At 43.1% G+C, this 24,645-nt stretch overlaps 1 protein-coding gene across 2 annotated transcripts in view; it reads right to left on the reverse strand.

Moving 5' to 3' along the window:
- SLC7A10 (solute carrier family 7 member 10) overlaps positions 1 to 24,645 on the reverse strand; it is a 524,312-nt gene that overhangs the window by 320,941 nt on the left and 178,726 nt on the right. Inside the window, exon 2 of one of the 2 annotated variants that reach the window (XM_078669294.1) lies at positions 12,079 to 12,283. The exons of the other annotated variant lie outside the window; for it this stretch is intronic. Coding sequence (XP_078525420.1) covers positions 12,079 to 12,283 — 205 coding nt within the window. The remainder of the gene's footprint in view (positions 1 to 12,078; positions 12,284 to 24,645) is intronic. 2 annotated transcript variants of the gene reach the window in all.

A 24,645-nucleotide genomic window follows, 5' to 3' on the forward strand; every position in this document is an offset into this window, starting at 1 on the left:
TAGATGTACTTTGAAGAAAGCAGTGTGCTCTCTCTAACTACCCCAACTACCCCAAAATACACTTGTGATATAAAAATGCCAAATTGGATAGCATATGTAATATAGTTCTGTATTGTTGTCTCGGGGTTCTGTTACAAACCACTTGCCTTTCAGCCTTGTTGGCACCCAGAACCCCTAGATGGCAATATAGAATCTTAGGCAAACTGTGCACCACAGAACCTTCGACATACACAGTCAGACTTGACATCAAGACCTGCGCTATTCCCATTCTATGCACACACATGTGCAGACAGTAATTGTGTGAATATATATGACTATAGGCCCTTTACTCCCAACTTTCTTTGAGAAAACGATGTAAGGGTTTATGGAGTAATGTGAATAGCGGTATCATGGATGACGTCATTAGTTATAAGCGATGTTATCAATGATGCCAATTGAGATATCATCCACAATACCATTTAATATGTCATAAGTGTTTTAATAAAGAGAGATGTAATATGTGAGATCATATGCAGTGCATGGCAAGGCCAGAAGTTATAGTTAGTTCACTAAAGTTATTTGAGTGGCTTTTAGCTTTTGCTTTGTAACTGCAATTTAACTTTGTTTCAGTGAATTGATGAATTTTTAAATCCATACTAATAATATAAAGAGACAGCCTAAACCGTTGAGGCGGGTAAGCTCTGGAACCACAGCACCAACCGGAACACCGCATACAGCATTGGAAAGGTCAGGCAAAGCAGATGGACATAGGCTATACACCAGCGTTACATATACTTTTGAGGGACAAAGCACGTTGTTTGACAAAGTAGTCCGTTGGAAGTAGCGCCAGCTCTGAGGTGGGCGTGTGCGTTCTGTGAGGGTGGGCGTTTGCGTTCAGCATTCAGCATTGTCACGCGTGAGACGCCTGCAGCATGAGAATAGCGTTCTATCATGTCGTGAGGTGTGTTCTGCGAGGGGGGGGCTTCTGCATTCAGCATTGTAACGCATGGAGATGCCAGCAGCCTGAGATTAGCGTTCTGTAGAATGATAATAGCGTTCTGGCATGAGAATAGCGTCCACAAAAGCGTTCTATCACGTCAGGAGGTGTGCTCTGCGAGGGTGGGCGTGTGCGTTCAGCATTCAGCATTATAACGCATGGAGACGCCTGCAGCCTGAGAATAGCGTTCCATTGTTGTGGGCGTGGGCATTTAACAGACGCAGTGGCGGCTTTCAGCACCACGCCTTGTTTCTGGACTGCGTGAACCGACGAAGGCGCACGGCCTCATTGTGCAAGCCCAGACAGCACAGGGGCATTTGCTAACTGTCGCTTTGGGAGAAGACAAACACATGCTCACCTTCGGATAAGACAGGACGACTCGGGGGCGATGGCACAATCTCCATTTGGGAGCGGAGAAAGACACGCTTACCTTCTCTGACACAACCGCAGAGCGCACACTCACATTCTGCGGCACAGAGGTGGAACTTCCTCTGACCGGGCACACAACCTCAAATGCGGAAAAAACATCGGCGGATGGCTGACATTACCCACTTTACGGATACTATTGCCACACGCACAGCATCGCGGTGCCGGGCACATCTTGCACACACGCAGCATCGCGGTGCCGCGTTTGGACACTGGGAGACCAAGGGACCGGACGGCCCCCACACGCGCTGAGTCATCAGCGGGTGCAGAGGCACAGCTCGGTGTGGCGATTCCTGACACTGCCTTCACAAGCAGAGGCATATGTTCATCTGCAAGCGACAAGCAGCATTAGCGTGTGGAAAAAGATTGACTACACAGGTAAAAAACTTTCACTTTCATTCAAGAAATGTGGTGTACCATGAGGTTTTGAAATACATTTTTATTTTCCTACTCAGACCGTTGCAGACTTTGTTTGTTATACCCAGACAACGTCGGGACGGGCCGCTAGTAAATGTTAAAGAAAGAAAGACATTATTAGACGTAAAATATGTTAAGATCTTTATCATTTGTTTTTTTTGCTTTGCATTTGTTTTGTTTCTTAATCTCAATGGATTTTGTTTAATCTCACCTCTGTGTACAGCTAATGTCATGCTAGGCCCTAAGCCCCACCCTTTGCAAGTGTCTAAACTAAGCTGCACACAGCCTTCAGATGTGCACAGTGTGAGTAGGGCACACAGCCTAGCCTGGGGATCCCAACTTTGATCAGAAGCCAGCTTCATGACAATGGTGCCTCAATCCTGTGGAAGCTATCATGTTGACAGGTCCCATGAGGCCAGGCCCTGTATCTCTCCATCCACGAACTCCAGTGCACACAGCACCCTGGTCATGACATGTGACCTGCCCCACCATCCAAGGCCATTGGCTGTATACAGCAGTGTGGGCGCATGGCCTGGCATGCAAGGCACTGCAGTTTTCTCTCTGTAAATGCCCAACCTTGCTCAGTGGCATTACAAACATTTAAGGGGCCCCCCTGCAATGTACACGGAGGGGCCACCACTATGGATTTAATCCAGAGCGCTCAGGCTTGAGCTCTGTGCTGAGGGGGCCCCTCTGCAGCTTGGGGGCCCCTCAGGACCGCAGGGGATGGGGGGGCCTGTTTTACGCCCCTGACCTTGCTCTGCATTGCCTTTGGCCCAGTGTAGGATAGACACAAGGCCCGGTTTTTGCGCAGCCCTGTGCTCTTCCCTCTATGGATGCCAAACCAGCTGTGCATAACAGGGATGGTGCGCAGTGCCTGGCCTGTGGTCAGACCCTGCATCCAGGCCTCCCTGGCCAACTAACCCGAACATGTACGGACTTCAGCACCCCACCCTCCACGAGCGACTGCAAAATGCGATGCAGAGCAAGCAACAAAATTCATTTAATGTATTTAAATGTTTACTTACCTGTAATTGGCTGTAATCCGTAGTTTTCTACCCCCCACCACCCTGCCCTTCCTCCTCCCCACGTCAGCCTGGCAGACCTCCCACCATGGGCCGCTACTGAGTCCAGGGTTATAGGCAAATAAAAAAATGGCTTCTCAATGGAAAGTGCGGCTAGCCTGTCATGTGCCAGAGTTAGGCCTGGTAGAAAATAGTACCTTTCTTGCACACAGATGCATCTTTTTCCTAAAGTTGCCTTCTCTTTGCCACACTAACATTTGTCACACATTTTGCATTTGTAACACTTGGATAAGTTTTTGCAGAAACACCGACCTTGCTGACACAGAACACTTTGTGAGAATCCTAACACACTGCCATGGCATTTGATGCCAGGACTCTCACATGCATAATACAAATGTGTTTTATTATTGCATCCACATGGTGACACAGCTATTGTTAGAACACAAACATTGGTTACCAGATTACAATCTCAACTCAAGGCAAGGATGCCATTTTCTATATATAGCCTTGTGTTTCCTAACATACACAGAGGAGACACTTCTGCTGATCTCGAGGGCTCCCTGCTTGCTTAAACCTTTGTATAACAGCTGACTGACATCTCCGTGATGGTGTCCAGTTCATGACCAAGACGGGGTCTTACACTCTTGCCCATCAGGTAAAGGGGTTGGATCATCCAGAAGGGTATTTTCTTTGCAGAACACACATTCACATCATAGACACATAAGTTAGGGCTAGCTTCTTAGTTACGCTGGGTTGTTATGATCCTTTATACGTTTGCATATATAGCTTGTCTCAAAAAGATGGTGGAACTCTTTGTCTTATTTTCTGTGTTGACACTTATTATAACTTTTATCTGGTTCTGTCTATTAATCATCACAGCCCATACATTCTACAGAAGAATCACTCTGGTTCAATAAATATTGAAAACACCCCTTTGTGTATTCTTTGTATATTTCTCTGAGCGAAAGAAAGCACCAATTACTGAGCGAAAGTTTGAAATCTGTCACCACGGTTCCTGAGGGACCAGAGTTGTCATGTTCAGTGGTTGTCAAAACTGTTCGCTCCCTGTTCAGGTTTAGGGGGGCTGGCAGTGGTACTACTAGCTAGCCTCTAAAAGGAGCAATATTTCCTACCAGCAACGGCTTGTCGGTTAGGGCAGAGAGAGAGGTGTTGCCCAACAGCTTTTGAACAGTGAAAAATGAAAAATAAAATGATAAAGACAAAGGTTATTATCAGTTTATTTTTCCTTCCTTTGCCCTTACTTCTGCAACTGAGCCAAGGGCGGGCCATCCAATCCAGCCCATCAACACAGACGCAGGAAGGAGGAGGAGTGGTTGCACTGCTTCAAGTACGCACAAACATTTGTCTGGCCATCTAAGGCCTAGCCAAACATGCATGCGCACTTCGATCTCTCCACCCAAGCTGTGCTTTACAGCCAGGTGGTGAACAAGCAGATGGTCATAGACCCTTAGTGAGCACCTAACTAGGGCGTTCACACCAATCATGGCCCTGCTCTCATGCTGGGTAATACCAGCATGAGAGCAGCATCTGGATTGACATAGGGGCCCCTGTGGCATGCCGGGAGCCGAGGAGCACGGCCAGAAGAGTACTGATGCAGAATGCAAGTAAGCATATTAATTTCACCCATGCTGCCACCCTGCGGTGACCTCCCCCCCACCCCTGCTGCCCTTCACTATGCTGCCCTACTACTTAACTGCTGTAGCAGCCGGCACTGTATCCTATGGGGTGCGTAGAATCAGTCTGGCACCATCCTAAGTTTATGTTGTCCACAGATGATCAGTTCCTACTGATTGGTGGAAACTACACAACAAGCCTATAATTACATACCAGCGACTGCCAGATGTACGCCAGACTCGGCATGAAAGTAGAACTTTACTCAGAAAGCATTTTTTTTATTGGGTTGGTGGGAATATATTCAGTAATTTCTGAGAAATTAATGTTCAGAAAAGGGGACAGGTGTGAAGGATTAACACTTTTGTGTATCTGGCCACTTTTGTCCTCAGAGGTTCAAGGACTAGGTCTCAGATTAATGTTAAAAAACATAAATGCTTCAATGGGCTGAAGAAAGTTTTTGCTGCTGTGGCAATTTTGGGTCCATGGACAAAAAGACACAGCTGCATACCTGATGGCACCATTTCAGTAAAAGTTGTCTTGCTGCTGCCATTATACATGCTGGTAACCATCGCAAGACTCTAAAGGAAAAAAGGAAAAAGTTTCATAACTACTTTGAGATTCTGATTGGTTGCCCTCTCAGATAAAAAAAAGTGAAATTTTCTTGGCAAGGAGTGTCATAAACAGTATTTGCTGAGAAACTGGAGATCAGAGAGCGCGTTTCAGCAAGCCACTGCTCTATATTCCAGAATATGTCACAGTCGAGAAAAAATAATCTAGGATCATCTGCTGTGCAGGAGTAGAAGGAAGATGTAAAAGAAAGAGAAACAATCTAACCTGTGGGAAGTGTGTAACCTCCTAGAAAGGGAGAAGGGAGAAAAACACGAATTAATGCAGAATTATGTAAAACCTCTGCAATAGGAAGCTGAGCCTGGAAAAAAGAAGCCTATACTCCTTCGGCACCGCAACCATTCAGTGAGATCTAAAGTCTAGGCATGACAAGGTGAACAACACTTGTGAGAAAGTGCATGCTGAATTGCATGAAGGCATAGCGATGCTGAGTGTAACAGAGGCAATGATGGTTCAAGTAGCAGAAAGAAACCAAATTGCACCTAAGAGTGTTTGCAGTCTATTGCATAGAGTGCAAGGTTCACATCTGCTGTTAAGAGCAGAACAAATGGTTTTGATGAGTATCAGATGGTGAAACAATATCAGAGGTTCTACTAGTAAGAAAACAAAGTGGAAGCTTGAAAAAACACATCCCCACCCTAAAAACTCGGGGGTGTGCTCGGGGGGGATGGCTGATACTGTGTGTAATGAGGTTACCCAGATTGTGAACCTCCCCCTCTCCACTGCGACGGTCCCGACCGACTGGAAGCAGGCCAAGTTATTGGCGCTTCTAAAAAAGGCCGGGTTGGATCCGGCGCCCCCCACAAGTTACCGGCCTATATCTCTGCTTCCGGCTTTGGCTAAAGTTTGCGAAATAGCGGTTTTCCGCCAACTGGACTACTTTGTTGAGTCATCTCACGCCCTTCACCCTGCTCAATCAGGGTTTCGGGCAGCCTATAGTACAGAGACTGCCCTGGTGGAGATCTCTGAAGCGATCCGAGTGTGCCTTGATGGAGACGGCAGGGCGGTCCTGATTTTATTGGACCTCTCTGCCGCCTTTGATACGGTGCCCCACGGGCTTCTCCTTGCCTGGCTGTCTGCTATCGGCATTACCGGAACTGCTTTGGATTGGCTGTCGTCAGTTCTTGAAGACAGGACACAACAAGTGTGGTTGCCACCATACGCTGCCTGCCCTAGAAAACTCACAACTGGAGTCCCGCAAGGGTCTACTCTCAGTCCTCTTCTTTTTAATGTTTATTTGACTCCACTAATCTATTTGGCCGAACATTTGGGGGCAAAAATTATGGCCTACGCTGATGACACCCAACTCTTGTTCACCTGGCCGAGGGACAATTTGGATTCATCGGTTGTTCAGCATTGCCTCTCTTCTGTTTTTCGGTGGTTAGCACTTGCTCAATTAAAGTGCAATGAAGATAAGTCTGAGGTCCTCTTCTATGGTTCCTTCCCCGACAACTTTAAAAATCTCCTGTGGCCTCCTGACATTCCCTGTCCTAAATCTATGGGAGGTCTAGCTAAGAACTTGGGGGTTTGGTTCGGACATGACCTGAAATTTGAAGATCATATTAAACGACTTACTGGGGCCTGCTTTGTAACTCTCAAAGCCCTGCGCAGATTCTTTCCTCTCCTGCCAAGAGAGGCCAAAGAGACTGTGGTACGAACCCTTATTCTCTCTAGGCTGGATTATGCCAATGCCCTGTTCTGTGGCCTGCCTGCCTATTTGATCAAACAGCTCCAGGTAATTTAGAACGCGGTTGTCAGACTCCTGTTTAATCTGCCTAGGAGATCCAGCGCGCGCCTCCACTTGCGGAGCTTACATTGGCTTCCGGTGGCACAGCGTATTACTTTTAAAGCTTTGGTCCTTTCCTTTCGAGCGGTTCACCAGTTTGGGCCACTCTACCTGAGAAAACGCTTTTCTCTTTATGCCCCCAATCGCTGTCTTCGATCGACTAACCAGTGCATGATGGCTATGCCCAGATTTAAGCTTTCCAGGATGGGTGGCCATTCCATCTCGGTGATTGCTGCCAGAGCTTGGAATGCTCTCCCTTTCCACCTGCGGGCTGCCCAGACCATTTCATGTTTTTAGAAAGGGTTAAAAACTCATCTGTTTAATGTTACCGACTAAACTTTCTTTTTTATTGGTCCCCCTTTCTGTTCACCGCATTCCACTTTACGCTCCGCGCCAGGATACTTGTGAGTAACAGAGCGCGCTACAAAACAATTGATAACATAACATAACATAACACAACAAACACAAAATCTCCACCCAAAACAAAAAGTTTCTTTCAAGAACCACCCACAAAATACTGAAAAATTGCTTGTCTCTATTAACTCATAGGCTCTGCACTTTTGCACATAGTGGGTGTGCCAGGCCCTGTGGCCAAAACCAGCTGCACAAGGCTTACAACCCCGAGGCCAATCATTGCTGCACATGGCTTGGCTTAAGCCCGGAATAGCTGGGTTGTCTACCTACAGCAATTGGGTGAATGGGCTGGCTTCAGGCCAGGGCCTGTGTGCAGCTTTGGCTGTGCATGGACAAACGCATGCATAGTGGGAGTTGGTCACCAACAGCAGATTCATCTCAGGGACCAGTTGCAGGCCTGACCCTGCGGCCATCCCCCGCTGTTTATAGGTGGAGGCTGTGGCAGTTGGATGTCTGTGGCAGGTTTGGTGTAGGTATTGGCTCCTATGGTGGCTTTAGTAGAGTGACTGTGTGCAGGCTAGTCCCTGGGGCGAATCTTCACTGCACATGAAAATGTGGATAAGGCCATGCACATCCGGGTTTGGACGATTGTGATGGATTGGGCACAAGGCCTAATCACAGGTCATGATCTGCAGCCAACCCCTCTTGTGTATAGATGAAGGCTGTGTGCAGCCTGAGTTGGATGCCTGTGGCAGGTTAAGCGTACCACCTAGCAAAAAGCCATATGCAGTTGGGGTTAGGAATAAAATATATCTTAAAATACTCCTAAAAATTCAAAAGCAAAAATCAATCAAAAACTGGGTTATGATCCTGGTTCAAACACCCCAAAAATTCCAAAATTAGCCCGTTGTGGTATACAATGCACCCATTTAATGCCATAACTTACATGGCCACAATGCTCAAATGACACATTTGGAAATGGCACAGGAGAAGGTCACTCTCGCAATAGAAAACCATGCCAAAACTGATGAATTTCAGTGTTTCCTTGTGTTTGAGCTAAAACCATAAGTCAGTTTGTAACTGATTTTTTTCATTGACTCTGTCTGTCTGCCCGTCCATCCCTCTGTAAGTCTGTCAGTCTATATATATTTATATATAGATAAGTTAAGAATATAAAATCTATAATTATCTCTATATAATTATGTGAGAAAAGAAAGATCCCTTTGGGTAAATTTCTTAACAGGGGGGAACCTGTCTGCAAGTAAAATTCACCCTAATGCACTCTAACTATCATTCATCACTATCCACACATTTTAAGATTGAACCATATGTAATAGGGAAAACACATGACATTTTATGTTGTAAAAATGTATCACAAAAATGTATTGTTACAGAATTATTCAATAAAAACCCGGGAATAGCCCGTCAGTCAATACATTTGATATCACAAAAATTCATAAAAAGCACAATACAATTAAAATATTTATCACAATAGGCATGAAAATATAAAAAGAGTAAGAAAACAAGGGCTAGGCTGGAAAACTCAGTCTTAGCAATTTACAAATCCGTTATCATGTCATGTTTTGGGCATGGAGATAAGCATTCTTTAATTGGCTTTTTTGCACCAATGCCCAATGGGCGGATTGTGTATCAAGCAATGGCGTTGACGCGTTTCGATGGAAAAAGCCTTATAAATCCATCTTTATCAAGACTGGGGTATAACCACTCTGTATCTTGTTAAACAATTTTTCGTGCAGACACCTGTTTAACTAGGGGAGACTCCCTTAGTTGTGGTCTTTCACACATTTTATCATTGGAAATATCAATAAAACTCCGTCTTTTCATAAAAAATTTATGTTTGACATAACAGGGATTGCAGCTGGTATGAAGTCTGATTGTATCTAAAATACGGACCTTCTCTGTAGTTATCCTTTAGCAGAGAATCAAAAGCGTAGTAGAATAACCACCTGGTTTTATTGGAAGTTCAACCTCAAGCTGGCATTGCACGTGATGGGCGGTGTTGTAGCTATCGGTCCCTTTAATAATTAGGGGTCCGTGCTATTGTGATGGTTGTCGATGCGGTCCTCTCCCACGGGTCAGCTTGTGTCTATATAATTATGTACAGAATATGACGATAGTTGATATTCTAGAAACAATAGTTTGTGGGGAAATATTTAAAAACTCAGTATTCTGGTAGTAAACCTCACTGGTAATGTAACAAATGGGAAACGTTTCAGCTTTATACATACATTGAGTAAAATGTAGTTGAAATATGTAAACATTGTTATAGGGGCATTACCGTCTTATGCATTTAAAGTTGTTTGTGCTATTTGTAGTGAGGTATTTATAGACAAGAGCATGTGAAATGAGCAGTTGTGATTTATAGTGGAAAGAAAATGTTGAGGTAGTTGCTGCATAGATGTTTGAAAGTTGAGTAATACATACACAAGGCACCATATGGATAGTAGCAGATAATGCTTATTTCAGATACACAAAGAATCTTTACATGCTGCTGCACCTATTATACCTGCTCAGCCTGTATGAGGGTGCACATGTACCTGAGAGCTGTGCTTTAACTAGTCGTTGTGTTAGGAAAGCCTGCACTGCTGCTGTCTATGCTGTATTTCTGTTTTTTATTAGTGAAGCTTACTGAACTTCATTCTACTCTCCAAAAGCCAAAGTGACTGTTAAGATAAAGGTAAAAAAGTATAGGGACACTACAGATTGCATTGAGGAGCACAGGTTGCAAAAGGAAATCCATAGTGCAAATGGGTTGTGTAGTATTCCAGGAGTGCAGGCTTTCTTTCCAAAAACACAACTGGTTTGGAACAGGCAGCAGCATTTTAGGCTCCTCCTCATCCAGAACAGGTACCACAAGGGCATCAGCAGTGTAAATGTGCCTCACACACACAAAAGTGTTACATGTATGCATTGATATCAGTATACGTTTGGTAGGTTGCACATCGCTGAGATTAAATCAGTAATGCTGTCTTTGTTCATTTCTGTCCATTCAATGCTTGAAGTGGTTGTTAAGACAGGGGATAAATGACTTTAGGAACATCAGGTAATTTCTTTCCTGCCCTACAAACCTTACAGTGTGTGACTGACTTTTTCATAGACCTACAGGCCAACACGGAAGATCACCTGGTATTTGACTAATAGTGCCCAAGCAGCTTGTCAACGTCACGCCTGACATGTGGTTGACTGCCAAGCCTACTTGCTTTTCAGAAGCAGTGGTCTGTGGGGAAATTTTCTAACTCCAAGAAGCCCATCTTCGATACCGTACTACTTGCACCCAATACATAAGTACTCTAGTGAACTACACCATAAAAGTACAGTGTTCATATATTGTTAATCCAGATTGGTATCCCAACATTCTCTGTGTTTTAAATAGCAGTAGAATATTGTATGAGCTCATTTAGTCATGTTGGCTGGTCGACCAAAAACCATAGATTCCTGGAAATGTTTTCCTGGTCCAGAAAATAGAAATTAGCTGCATAACACAAAGACAACAGGGCACACCTTTGTATGCGGCCCTATCTGACTGCTGGACCAATCAAACTATGTGTGAAATTCAAAACTCCAATAGTCAGGAAAAGCATATGCACTCAACCTGTTGCTATTGAACGTGTTGAATGACAATTAAAAAAAATATATACTGTTCTCGATATAAATTAGATTAGTTCCAAACAACAGATAAAGCTGCCTATCAGACCTAAAATTGAGGGCAAATAATTCATTTTTCTGCAAAGTTCTGAAACAATTATGGTAAAATATATTCAGTGAAGAAACATATTTTTTGTGATCTGTTCTGAAGAGAAACCTGTCAAATATTCCAATATTCTGTGGACTGACACAGTATCCAGGAACATTATTTCCTGGTCGGCTCCTCCGTAAAGGTGGAGGAGCGTCGCCCCACTGCCCGCAGATGATAAATAAAACTATAATAACACGCTGTTATTAATGTTTCATTTATCTCTGTCGGAGTTATTTACGTCACACAGCAGGGGTGGGACCAGGCTGGGGCAGGGAGGAGTACTGTGCACTTATAAGTGTGCATGTGTGTTTGGCTGGCCGACACACATGCCCACTTATGTTTTCCCAAACCAACTGTATTTTTTTAAAGCCAAGTTGGAGAAACTCCACAGGCTCCCAAGCATCATATGAGCGGCAAACAAGGCCGCTCACACTAATCCTGGGACTGATCTCACGCTAGAGAGCAGCGCCAGGATTGGGTGCGGAGCCTGTCCTGGGAGGACCTGGCGTAGTAGTTAGGGCTGAACAGTACAGCCCGAACTGCTAAGCAAGCTCCTCCCTAAACCGGAAACAAGCATACTGGGACTAGTTTTGGGGTATCACTCTTCATCAGTCAAGCACTTTTTGCTGGTTTGCGTTACTTTTTTTTACAAACCAACACAAATACAATTTCGCGTTGGTTTTTAAGTCCCCAAAAAGATTTTGCATCAGGTCTGCGTTACAAAAGTAACAGAAACCCAAAGCAAAACCTTTCTAAATCTGGACCTGAGTTCTGTTCCCCAAGCCTGATTAGACTGTGGATCATTCCGCCCTCTAAGCCCTGAAATCAGCCTATTGCCTCCCAGCCATTTCGCGTTTCCCATTGCCTCCAAACAGCAATCCAGCATGTAACAGAACCAGCTCATTATTTGGTATTCTTATAAGAAATAATTGTAAAGCACATCGTACGGAAAAGGAAATATAGTCAATGTTTAAGTTTTAGAACCATTGAAGTCATCAATTTAAAATGTTGACATTTAACATGATGTGAAATAATCAGGTAACAAGGAGATAAAATAAGAGGATCTAGTACTTACCCCGCTAAACCACCAAAGATCTCTGTGACGTAAGAATAATCACCTCCTGATTTGGGGATCGTTACCCCAAGTTCAGCATAACATAAAGATCCAAGGGCAGAAATCCCCCCTCCAAGAACCCAAACAATCAAAGCTAGTCCAACTGAGCCAGTGTGTTCAAGAACTCCTTTGGGTGAAATAAATATTCCGGAACCAATAATATTACCTGCAAGAAAGGAGAGGATAGGGAAATGTTATAGAGGCAATATGAAAGCAGATTTACAGCAGCTACCATTGTTAAGCACCAACACAATTGAGGTGATGCTACACCCATGAGGTTAGACTACATGCTGCTCTGTTAAATGCCTCTCTATTATTATTATTAAAAACTTGTGGTTTTATCTCAACAGTAGAGTGTAATGCAACAAGGAATAAATGAATTTTGTGCACAGCTATTTTGAGATTTGTGTAATATAGGATGCTGAGTCTTTCTTACTCTATTTGTTAACATGTGCAATGTATATATTTTACATCAAAGAAACAGGTTTGCTTCATAGTTTAGGAGCACAAATAACCTAGGCACCATGCACATGTTTGTGACTGCAAAACTCTTGGATCATGAAAACCAGGCTTTGTGACTGCAGAGGAACATTTTATTTACAGAACCCCTTGTAGGAATCAAAAAAGTATTTTTGGACCCAGAAAAGTTTTTCCATTCCAATGGAAGATATCAATTAATAGTTATTTTGGTTGCAAATCATTGATCAGCTACAGATATCTCAAAGTCGTTGGTATCTGATTCCCAAATGGGAAGTTATCCTGTTGTAAGAAATGTGGTTGTTGGTTGATTGGGTGTGAACCCTGGTCAAGCAGCAACCGCAATAGTTTTCAGGCTGAGGCGCAAACCAACCATAAATTAACCTGTGCTCAACCCTCTGGCAGCTTGGCACAGAGCAGTCATGCTTAACTTAGAGGCAATGTGTAAAATATCTGTGCAACACTTCAAAAAGTAATAAAGTAATACATTGATATAAACACCATACAAAATGATTCCCACACCAAGTTTTGTTAATAAATAAAACAAGACCAAAACAACAAACATCCAGTCAGTAGAACTGGAGATCTACAATTTTAAATATTTTACTGAAAATAGTGCCAAAATTATCAAAGAACCAGCTGTGGATATCTTGTCCCAATGACCTAGGACAAAGCCACACGTTCACGCTGACTGTGATGGAATGTGGGCCAGTGATATGGACCCGGTTAGATCTTAAAGCCTGGTTTGTGAAGCAATGTGAAGATTCACATTGAAGATGTGTTGCACAGCTGAAGTGATGCATCTTTTCCCAGTTGTGGGGAGGCTGTGCTGCAAGGTCTTGCACCATCATCGAGGATCCCATCCATGAGGGCTTGTGATGTGAAGTCCGGTGTTGAGAATGCATCACACAGTCGGGGTGATGCATTGGTTCAGAGGAACAGCGAGTCTGCGATGTTTAGCCTGGTGTCATCAATGAGGCTGTCGTTGACAAAGGATGTGAGGGCCTGTGTCGAGGATGTGTTGTGCAGCTGTGGTTCCGAAGAGGCTGTAGAGGCAATTTGGGTCTTTGCAATGGGTCCAATCCACGTAGCAAAAGAGATGTGTTGGGTTTTCTCTAGGTTGCGCCGCGCAGCAGAGGAGATGCATTTGTTCCAGTGGATCCACAGAGGCTGGCAGAGCACTTCTGGCCCACTTCCAAGGATCCAGGACTGAGGTGGAACCATTTGGCAGGATAGACTCACAGATGACAGAGTCTAGGTGCTGGGGTCAAGGTGGTTGGAGCCTTTCGTACTTGAGGCTCAAGTAAGGCATCTAGCACACTAGCCCTTTGAGTCACTCTGGTGTTTCTGGTTTTAACAGGTGCAGGTCCATTCCTTTTCGCCGAGGCAGGAGGGCAGCAGGTCAGCAATGCAGGACAGCCGTTCCTTCGGAGGAGCAGTCCAGCAAAGTGACAGTGCTTTAATCAGCACACCAGTCCTTCTTCCTAGCAGAGTATCCACAGTTTCAGAAGTGTACTAAATGTTTGATGTCTGATGTCCAGTATTTATTCCCAGTTGAGCCTTTGAAATCTGGAGAAGCATCTAGAGGTATGCCTTTGAATTGCACAGGTACCCTGTCCTCCTGGCCCTGGCAGAAGACTGACTACAGGGGGTATACAGTCCTTTCTGTGGCGGCAGGACACAGCCTATTTAAGTATAAATGAGGCTGTGCCCAACTCCTTCCTCCAATACAGCCAGTGATAGCCCATCCATGTACACCAAAGCTCCCTATTGTGTGTGACTGATTATGAGGAATACACAAAGCCCAACTGTCAACTACACCCAGTCACGTGACCCAGAGACAAGCTGCAGACACCAAATGGCTAAGGCAAGAAAATGCCACCTTTCTAAAAGTGGCATTTTCAAAATAGTAATTTAAAATCTGACTTCACCTTAAGTTAGGATTTTTCATTACATTACAATTCCACAGACACCAACCATGAACTTTGATAATATCCTATGGGAGAGGAAGGCCTTGCAGTAGTGAAAAACTAATGTAAGAATTTTTCACTAACAGGGCATGTAACACTTAGGAGCACATGTCTCTTTAAATACATTGCACCCTGACCTCTGAGCTGTCCAGGGCCTACCCTAGGGGTGTCTTATCTGTATTGCAAATGATGGTTTAGGCACTAGAAAAGTTTATTTTGCCAGGTTGAAAAGGCAGTTTAAAACTGTCCATACAGGCTGAAATGGCAGGCCTGAGGCCTATTTAAAGTGCTACTTAAAGGGATGGCACAATCAGTGCTGCAGGCCCTATGCTAGCATTTAATTTACAGGCCAAGGGCACAGGTAGTGCCAGTTTAAAAGGAATTTAGAAGGAACTGAAATATTCCAAATGGAAAGAAACTAATTCTACCATGTTTTAAGGAGAGAGCACAAGCACTTTAGCACTGGTTAACAGTGGTAAAGTGCACAGAGTCTCAAGTACAGCAAAAACAAATGATTGGGGGTAAACCACACCAAGAATGCTGGGTCTAAATCATTTGAACAGTTTCTCCTTTGGAAATACTATTGGGCAACCCAGGGAAGAGCAGGCATTAGACCAAGGGACCACTACTTGCTCCCCCTGATGTGGCCCCAACCGGGAAGCATTTTTTTTAAAAAGCAGCTCCTGTTCTCTTAATGAACATAGACAGATTCAAAAACAAGCATTGGCAAACCAATAGGTCTTGTTTTTGGTAGCTATTGGCTTTGCCAAATGCTTTTTGGATGGGATGTGCAGCATCGAAAAACAGAAAAGGCGCAACACATGCGAGCCAGTGTAATGAGTCAGGCACCATTTGCTTTGGCTATTATTTACTGATCCAAGATGGTGGACATAATTTGGCTTGGTAAATAAAAAAAAATGGAGACTAATTAAGTACAATTTTGTTTTTTTAAAAGAACCGCAGGGTTGAGTGGCAGTGGAGGAGATTGTAGAGGGGAGGAGGAAAGCATCACATGGAGAGGCAGAAATACCGGGACAGGGGGAGATAGACAACTAAACAAAAGCCAATACTGCAATTTCTATTTGAAGAAACACATAAATTACTACGCACTAAGATTTAAACTAAGCACGAGTTAGGACAGTTTTGTCAGAATAAATCACATTTATTATTTTTAAGGATTTGTAATTTTTTCGTTGGTTTAAAGTTCACCATGAAATTCAAAACAATTTACGACACGGACAATACAAAAAACAATTTTCATAAAAATGACATTTGCATAAAAAGTGCACATAAATAGAAAAACAACATTCATACGTGATTGATCAATATTCACATTCAAATCTCACTCTTTCACACATACCAGGCACACACAAATCAGTATTTACAATCTAGAATGTCACAAATTGAATTTATACAACAAAAACAACAAAGACTCTCCTTTTTGGTACAATTGAAAACAACTTATTGAAATCGTGACAGGCTATTTAAAGAATAGCGGTCTTAAGGTGTAGAAAAGCAGTCTACGCGTTTCGAACCCTTAATCAGTTGGGGGGTTCTCCGTTCTCATCAGGACCTCATAACTGTGGTATGAGTGTGCACTAATAAGAGACAAGCCGGCTGTGTCAACTGTCGACACAGAACGGACTTTACATTGAGGCAACGCGCCGGCAGGAAAAAGGTCTCTGATTAGCTCAGGACCGCCCTTCTTCCATTTTACTGCCGAACACCGAGGAATCACCAAATTATTATTTCCAACACCGACACGAATCACAGTGTCTTCGCCCGGCTTGTCTCTTATTTTTTGTATTGTCCGTGTCGTAAATTGTTTTGAATTTCATGGTGAACTTTAAACCAACGAAAAAATTACAAATCCTTAAAAATAATAAATGTGATTTATTCTGACAAAACTGTCCTAACTCGTGCTTAGTTTAATTCTTAGTGCGTAGTAATTTATGTGTTTCATGGTGTGCAGTTTAAATCTTGTCAGATGGACTCCTTTTTAAATGAGTTAGAGGTCAAGCACTTGACCACAGCATTACAGTGGCATGGTGACGGGTGAACTGAATGTTTAAAGAAACCATGCAGCTAGCTCTTCCTTCTGATTTGAACATGCAGGAAACGATTTCTGAAAGGATCTGGGCTACCATAATATTCAGCAAACACAACATTGTTTATTATTATTTTCCACCTTTCCTCTGTTACTGCTGTGTCTGGCTTGATTGATCACCGAGAGACATTGTGTGCTGCCAATCTCTTGATTGAATAATCTTTGTTAATCATCCAAGCAGGTGTGTTTTTTTCGTCGCCTGAAGCAAAAAGTATACTGAGGAGGAGAATACAACCCTGTAACACAGAAATGTACAACTGATAATTTGAAATATGGGTGATGAAATGTCAGTCTTTAACAATATGTACCACGAGCTCTGGCTGCATTAACTCACTTTCCTCTTGCTAGGTTAGGTGCCCGGAAAAATTCACTCTGCACTCAAAATTCTAGCTGTAAGCACCTTTAGTTCTTGCATTTCATTTTCCCATATTCCACATGAACTTTTAATAACTTCATTTTCAAATATACCGAATGAACTTTTAAAAATGACTACAGATTTGCATATGTTGTTTGAGAGAGAATATAGCGTTACAGCCAGAGTTGTAGACTTTGAAACAGGGGAACTCACTTTCGAGTATCGGCGTCACCTCAACATCCTGTAGTTCAGGGCAAATCACCTAGGGCCACCTGCATCAAACTTAGGAATTGCGATTCCTAACTTGCGATTCTTAAGAAATCGCAATTTAGGAATCACAATTCCTTATGCTTGTAGAAATCGCAAAAAAATTTGCAACTCCTACACATTCCTTATTTGCGACTCGCAAATTGCGAATCGCAAATAAGAAATGGATTCTCATTCATTCCTATGGGCCTAGATGCCGATAGGAATCAATGGGAATTGCTTGCGCAATTTGCGAGTACCAAATAGGGACTCGCTAATTGTGTATGCAAGTGCAATGGTGCCAAAAGGACACCCTGATGCACCCCTGAAAGTGCAATTAAAAAACATGTTTCACACACACATGCCCCAAGGGCATGTAAATGTACTTTTGTGCATTTTTTAATTTTTTCCCAAATTACCATCAACTTTATGTTGATGGTAATTTGCATTTCTTAAAAGCGAAATCGCAAACAAAATGTTGTTGCATTGCATTTAGGGAATTGCAATTTGTGATTCCCTAAATGCAAATGCAATTTATGTAATCACAAATTTTGTGATTACCTAAATAGCGATTTTTGCATTTGTGATGATGCATCCCAAATTCAAAAATTACTGTTGCAAAGGGGCAGATTCTACGAACCTGCCCCTTTGCTACCGCAAAAAACTATGATGCATGTGCCCCATAATCTCCCTGTACCTACAAAAATGAATTGAATCTGAATTTCTGCAGTGTAACTGGTGCTCATGATGTAAAGCATTCCAATACCTTAGGTTTAGGTTTGCGCTATGTAAATTTGCAAAACAGAAATAACTAACAAAAACAAGCATTGGCCAAGCCATTACGTCTGGCATTGGCCACCAGTCATTTGGCAATTATTGTTTTGTTTTGTAATAGTTTTTACAAAACGGTATTGTCTAAGAAGCTGATGGGCCCACATTACATCTAAAAAAAAAACACAACGGCTGTAGGCAAAAATATTTCTGAAAAAATTTAAATGGAAAACGGAAAGAAAAAGGGATCGAAAAGCAAGAAAGTAAACAAGTAAGAAAATAAGAAGGGAGAGAAAGAACGACAGAAAGAAAGGAAAATGAAAGAAGGCAAAGCAGTCAAAGAAGAAAAAAGAAAAGGATAAAAAGAAAAAAGAAGGAACGAGAGGAAAGAAGCCAAAAAGAAAGAAGAAAAAAGAAGGCAAGAAAGAGGGAAAGGTGGAAAGAAAGATGGAAAGAAAAACGGAAACAAGGAAATAAAAAGAAAGAAGGGGGAAAGAGGATTCACAATATGAAATATTGGATACTAAAAAACAAATTGCACCTGACAAATCTTTAAATAATGTTTAAATAACACTATTACAATTGTAGTGCAAATTAAAAACCATTAAGTGTGGTTTTCTTCCTAGGCAAAGTTAGTTAATAAAGAACCACTGGTGAAAGAATGTCCAAGAACACAACAATATTGTATTGTGCTGTTGTAAAAGGAATTTACAACAGCACTTGAATGAGACAGGAACTGATAAAGCTGAATTGTGCCCTGTGCTCACTTCAAGTGCGCCCTACTGTCACACCAAGCAACACTAGCAAGCACTAAAGGCAACTCCTTGTGTGCGGATGTGCACCTTGCGAAATAGCAAATGCAGTCACTCGAGGTGACTTTTACCAGAGGCTTAAGTAGGCTGCACTATTGTCCTTTCCGGTATACTGTAGTGGGCGGAAACAAAATAGGAAAGGCACAACAACAGAAAAATGGGTGAAGAGAGGTGGCTGAAAGCTTCTATAAATAAGTATATTATGCATATTATTTTAGTTAAATCAATAGGTCTTGGCTAACGCCAGTCCTAAAAATGTTGCGAAGCACTGTGATTGGCATCTCGTGATAAACAAACCTGCCAGGACAATGCAACAATAAACATATTTAGAAAGAACCGTAAGACATTTGTAACACTTTAAAGATACTGACCTCGTTGGCAGAAAGCAAATAAGGTTTCCACATGTTTAAATATGCTTATTGCTAATAGCTCCAAAGAGTTTTTGGCAGTTGTTTACGTACAAACTGTTTTACCAAGTTAATACGTTCTTGGAAGTATCATGGCGCGCTCTGGACCTGGCGACTAGCGTCATGAATAAAAGATTGGCTAACAACATAGAGAACAGACCAGTGAATACACAAGCTGGAAGGGGCCTGCCCACGGGCCTCGCAGTGCCATGGGTTTCCCACAGGAGACTAAACTCGGTGTTGTCTGTAAACCTTGTAAACGACTTTTTGAAGCAAACTGTAAACTCATTAAAAATAGCACATAATTAGAGAAATTGGATTAACAACGCAGGCACGCCGAGTAAAAAGGATCCGTTTTGCAAACGAGCAGCATAATTTGTCCCAGTTTTCTTTGCTAGAAGACAATCTTTCGAGTATTCAGCAAAGCTCCTATTATACAGCAAAAGGCTTTTAGCTCAGTGGCACGAGGTCAAACCAACACCCCTGCCACATTTCCAGCCTTCCCTTCCCCAGGCAACCACACTGAGAAATGATGTCGTTGTTTTAAGAGCTTCCTGCTTACCATGCAGGCCTGCAGCCAGACATTCAGGCTTCTGGGGCCTGAAAGAGATGGGGACAAAGGGACACCATATCACCGTGAAATGCTCTGGTGACTTATTTTGTCCAATCCTGCCCTCTTTGGACTTGCAGACTCCGGCTCTATGATATGGCGTCCACTTTGGTTGGCAGTGGATAAAAAGATTGTGCTAGTTCACAGAAATACGTCGTTAATGCTGAACCGATTGCGCCTTTATCCTTCAGAGGCCCTTCTTTTGCGTTGACAGTCGATGCATAATGCACCTATTTAGTGCAAGCTATAGGGGTTAGTGTTTCAGGTCGACAAGAGTAGAGCTTTCTAGAAGCATCGGATGTCACTGAAAGTTTGTCGGTAGCTTGCTGTGAATTTGTATTGGGTTGGTCCCATGTACAAAGTATGTTCCTGAGGTGCCAGCGACGACCTGGAAACCAGTGATCCGGCGAGGGTGGTTGAAGCACTGCTGTCACTGCATTCCTATTTTTTTTGTTGACATAAATGTGTAAATTGGAGACAAAGGCCCAAGCATACTTTCATGAAGAAACACATGCACTAAAAAAATATACAGACATCTGCCCAAGTCAGACAGCCATGTACTAAGCCAAACAGCTGTGATTAAACACAGGCAGCCATGTGCTAATGCAAGCACCTGCGAGCGCTGACTGCTATTCAAACAAGCATTTGCAATGCAATAGGTCTTGCATTTGCGAGAGTTTAAGCTATTGGCATTGTAAATGACAATATTATGCTCACAACGTGACATTCACCCATCTCCGTTTCTGACATTTTTCTCCCCGCTATACCCAAGAACTCTCAGAGTCGAAGCATGTTGTCTAGGGAGTAGCCTTTTATTTCACATCAAACCAGGTAATTCTTCACAGACTAATAGGAGAAAAACATCCTGTTTGGATATATACAATTATTCATAGCATCATGCTTTAGCCGCCTCAACCTGTCAAAGGCATTAAGTACATCAGGCATGACATTACTTGAACTTCAGTTTTGGCTGTACACTTTAGCAGCAACAACATGTCAAAGGCAGTAAGAAAATTGGGCACAACATTACACCTGCACTTGAGCTTGGCCTTACAATGGAACTTGTCCGACTCATCCCGCCAAGCTCTCCACTCTGCTGCACACATAGTGCCGGCAGGCCCCAAAGCACACAGCAAACAGTTGCATTACTTAAAATCCAGGGCACCGCATAACACACGGCCCACCGGGGTGCCTGAACAAAAGCAGCCTCCCCAAGGTTCTACTCTGTCCATATGTTGCAGGTTAGGACAGTAGAGGCCAGGACCACCGGCGTGTTGGTCCTCCTTTTCTGCCTACCCTCAGCAGATGTGGAACCTACCCCCTCCTGGGGTCGATCCAGATGCTGAACTTCCCTTGTAGTGCACCCCCCTTTGTTGTTAACTGTCACTGCTGCGCTACAGGGTGATAAGCTACCCGGCGCACTAGCACCCCCCTCGGCACTGACAGTGCTCCCTAATACTCAGAACTTGCGTTATCCCTCGTTCTGAAAAACGTCCCCAGGATGCACTCAATCAAAAAAGCTTCATTAATATTTCAAATATTTAGATTCAATTTTAATTGTGTTTATTCACACATGTTTTGTCTTAATTTTTTCATTTTGCCATAACGTCCAACAAAAATTTCTGCCCAATGCATTTTGGGCTTGAGCTCTTCTTCAGGGCACATAGGGGTCGATTAGGATGGCGGTTTTTCCGCATCCTCCGGGCCGGCGGAAGTGTCCGCCGGCCTGGAGGATGCGGAAAAACCGCGGCGGAGACTCCAAAGACCCACCGCCAAATTAGGATGGCTGGTGGGTCTGATAATCTGTCCGCCGCTTTTCCGCCGCGGTCGGAAGGCGACCGCGGCGGAAAAGCACTAACATGTCTGGCGGTGTCTATCAGACACCGCCAGGCATATTAGGATGTCTGAAAATATATGCTTTTCCGCGGCGACTTTACCGCCGTGGAAAAGCATACGGACCTTCACTTCGGGGGCCCGTTGCGGGCCCCCTGGGTGAAGGTGGGGTGGGGGGTGCACATGGGGGGTACCTATGGTACCCCCCTGCATTTGCGTGCACAATGCAGCAGGCACCGCGCGGTGCCTGCCGCTTTGTGCACGCAAATGCTGTGCATGGATTTTTTACATTGCGGCGGATGCAGCTTGAAGCTGCACCCGCCGCAATGTTAGAGATGGAGGATGTGACCGCCACACTGGCGGTCACATCCTAATTTGATCGGAGGGAACGCCGCAGCCCATGCGGACGTTCCCTCCTCCTCAGGGGTCGCGGACGGACTCAAGTCCGTCCGCGATCCTAATCGACCCCTTAGTATTCTGCTATTGTAAATTAACAACAGTATTACCAAAAGGAGTGCTGGTACTATCTGAATTACACAATTCAGACATCATAACCACATAAAGTGCGTTGTTATTCTATGTTGCCGTGGTTATACCTTTCGCTTATTTATGATTTGGTTAATGAGAAAGGAATTGAGGGAAAGGGTACAGAAACAGGCACTTTAACAAACTTCCCCGAGTGTTCGTATGTCATGTACTAAATCATGCGAATTGTACATCAAAGTGAACGAAATGTGGAAAGGTGAAAAACTGAATCTAGCTACTTTAAACTGGTGACAAAGATAAGAAATGCCCACTTGGCGTGGGTGAATGACGTGCAACTTATATAATAAAAGTGATCGGAGTGTGCAAGGTGAAAAACCAAGACGTGCTACGTAGAACTAGTGACAAAAATAAGAAGTGCTCATGAGGTAAGGGTGAATGACAATGTGTCAATCTAAAATTACTCACACGAGTTTTAGGATGCGTATGTGTACTCCCGATACACTGGGAAAAGTAAACAAAGATTTGAGCGCCCAACGTTTGAAAACGTTATAAAGTTAACTGGCTGTACGGAAAAAAGTAAAAGTAGATTAGAAGTGCGAAGGTATCTTGTTTGATAAGGGGGCACTATGCACCCATATCGACGAAAAGCTTACCCCAAAGGCGGTGTGGCGTCATCCATGCTTTTTCGGCGTTTGATTGCCATTAACATCCAATGGGTATTTAAACTCTATCATTTCCACCCGATCATATCACGTGTCTGTGTAAACAGAGTGAAAAGACTCATGCAGATTAGCGTGATGAAAGAAAAAAGGACTATGACGGTAAACATCAGCCCGATTGTATCACATGCCGGTGTAAACAGAGTGAAAAGACTCATGCAGCTTAGCGTGATGAAAGTAAAAGGACTATGACAGTAAACGCGTCCCGAGTGTCACATTACTGTGAATTTAAAAGAATTTAAGAGAAATATTTCAGTGGACAATGAAAGTTGATAACGGTGAAATACCGTTGAAGGAAATAAAGTGCAATGTATTAAAAAAAAAAATATTAAAAAAAAAAAATCGTGTGCGAAAAAAAGCAGCTGTGGGGTCCCCCCAAAATGCGACTCAAACGACTTATTCATGGTACAAGAAATTACGAGTGATTATAAGCAAGGTTTCACCTAAACATATTAGATGGTGATGTCATCTCTCAGCTACTGTACGTGTCTGCGATGTCTTATCAAATAAAGGGGAACAAGAACTAAAAACCATTTACATTGATCCTCCTGTGTAATGAAACTGTGGGTATTTCCGAGGTTACCAATTCATCTAAGGATACAATGCATTCTATCAGCACATCCTACATTGCAGATCTAGAATGAACATGGTTTCTATATTATCTCAATTGTGTGGATAGAACAATTTATTCAGGTTTCTATGAATTGAAGACTTAATGAAAACAATTAGAATCAATGCGTTCATTAAGTCCCTTCGGGTGTGCGGAGTTCTGAAAGTTTATCTAATGTACTTCCCTTCTTAGTAAGTGTTCGGAATTGTCTCTTCCCGGGAGAACTTGTGCTTACTCCAAAAGTAAGAATCGTAGTTGACTAGGGTTATGATTGTGTGAGTTAAAATGTGTCACTAGAGTAGATTTACTTTGTTTGGTACGGATATTACTTTTATGTTCTGTCAAACGAGTTTTTATTTTTCGTTCTGTCTTGCCCACGTAGGCTAGTGCACAGGGACATTTTAACATATATAAGAGGTTGCTGCTGTCACATGTAGCTGTGACCTGTAATTGTATTGGAGTTCCTTTATTTGGGTGCAAAATTTGGTTACCTCAGATGATAGCATTACAATTGCCAGAGTTGTGGCATGGTACTGTTCCCTTGTATGTTCCGCTTATTCATGTTTTTTTTTATTAAGCATTTCTTTAATGTTCCATGTTCGTGAATATGCGAGTCAAGATGGTTTGGAAAAAAAATACCATTAAAATCTCCTTCCAATGTCAATAATGACCAGTGTTTGATGATGGCTTTTTTATCTGATGACTTTTGGTGGAAAATTTTAAAGCAAATACCATCCTTTCTTCTTCTTGTGGTTTCAGTTCCTGTGAAAGTAATTTTTTTCGATCCAAGTTTTGTATTTGGTTACTGCCTCTTCTAAGATGTTATTAGTGCTCCCTAATAGCCACCAGAATAATACGGTTAACAAGCTTATGTGCATTTCCAGAGAGATGCACTCCAGCTCTGCGGAACTGGTCCCTTCCACTACTAGCGCCAGTTGTGCCAACTTGTACCTGTTCTGGCAGCTTACAGAATTACTTCTGACCACAGGCGCAGCTCATTTCTTTGGGACTCGGGGATTCTGCTGACCGGACCAGGACTTGTACACTGCACATAGCTCTCCCGCCGCCGCACTTTGCCTCTTGCGGCTGCCGAGCAGAGAAGACTACCTTTCCCAGGGGCACTAG

This window comes from Lissotriton helveticus, chromosome 12, assembly GCF_964261635.1.
Source record: "Lissotriton helveticus chromosome 12, aLisHel1.1, whole genome shotgun sequence".
NCBI lineage: Eukaryota > Metazoa > Chordata > Amphibia > Caudata > Salamandridae > Lissotriton > Lissotriton helveticus.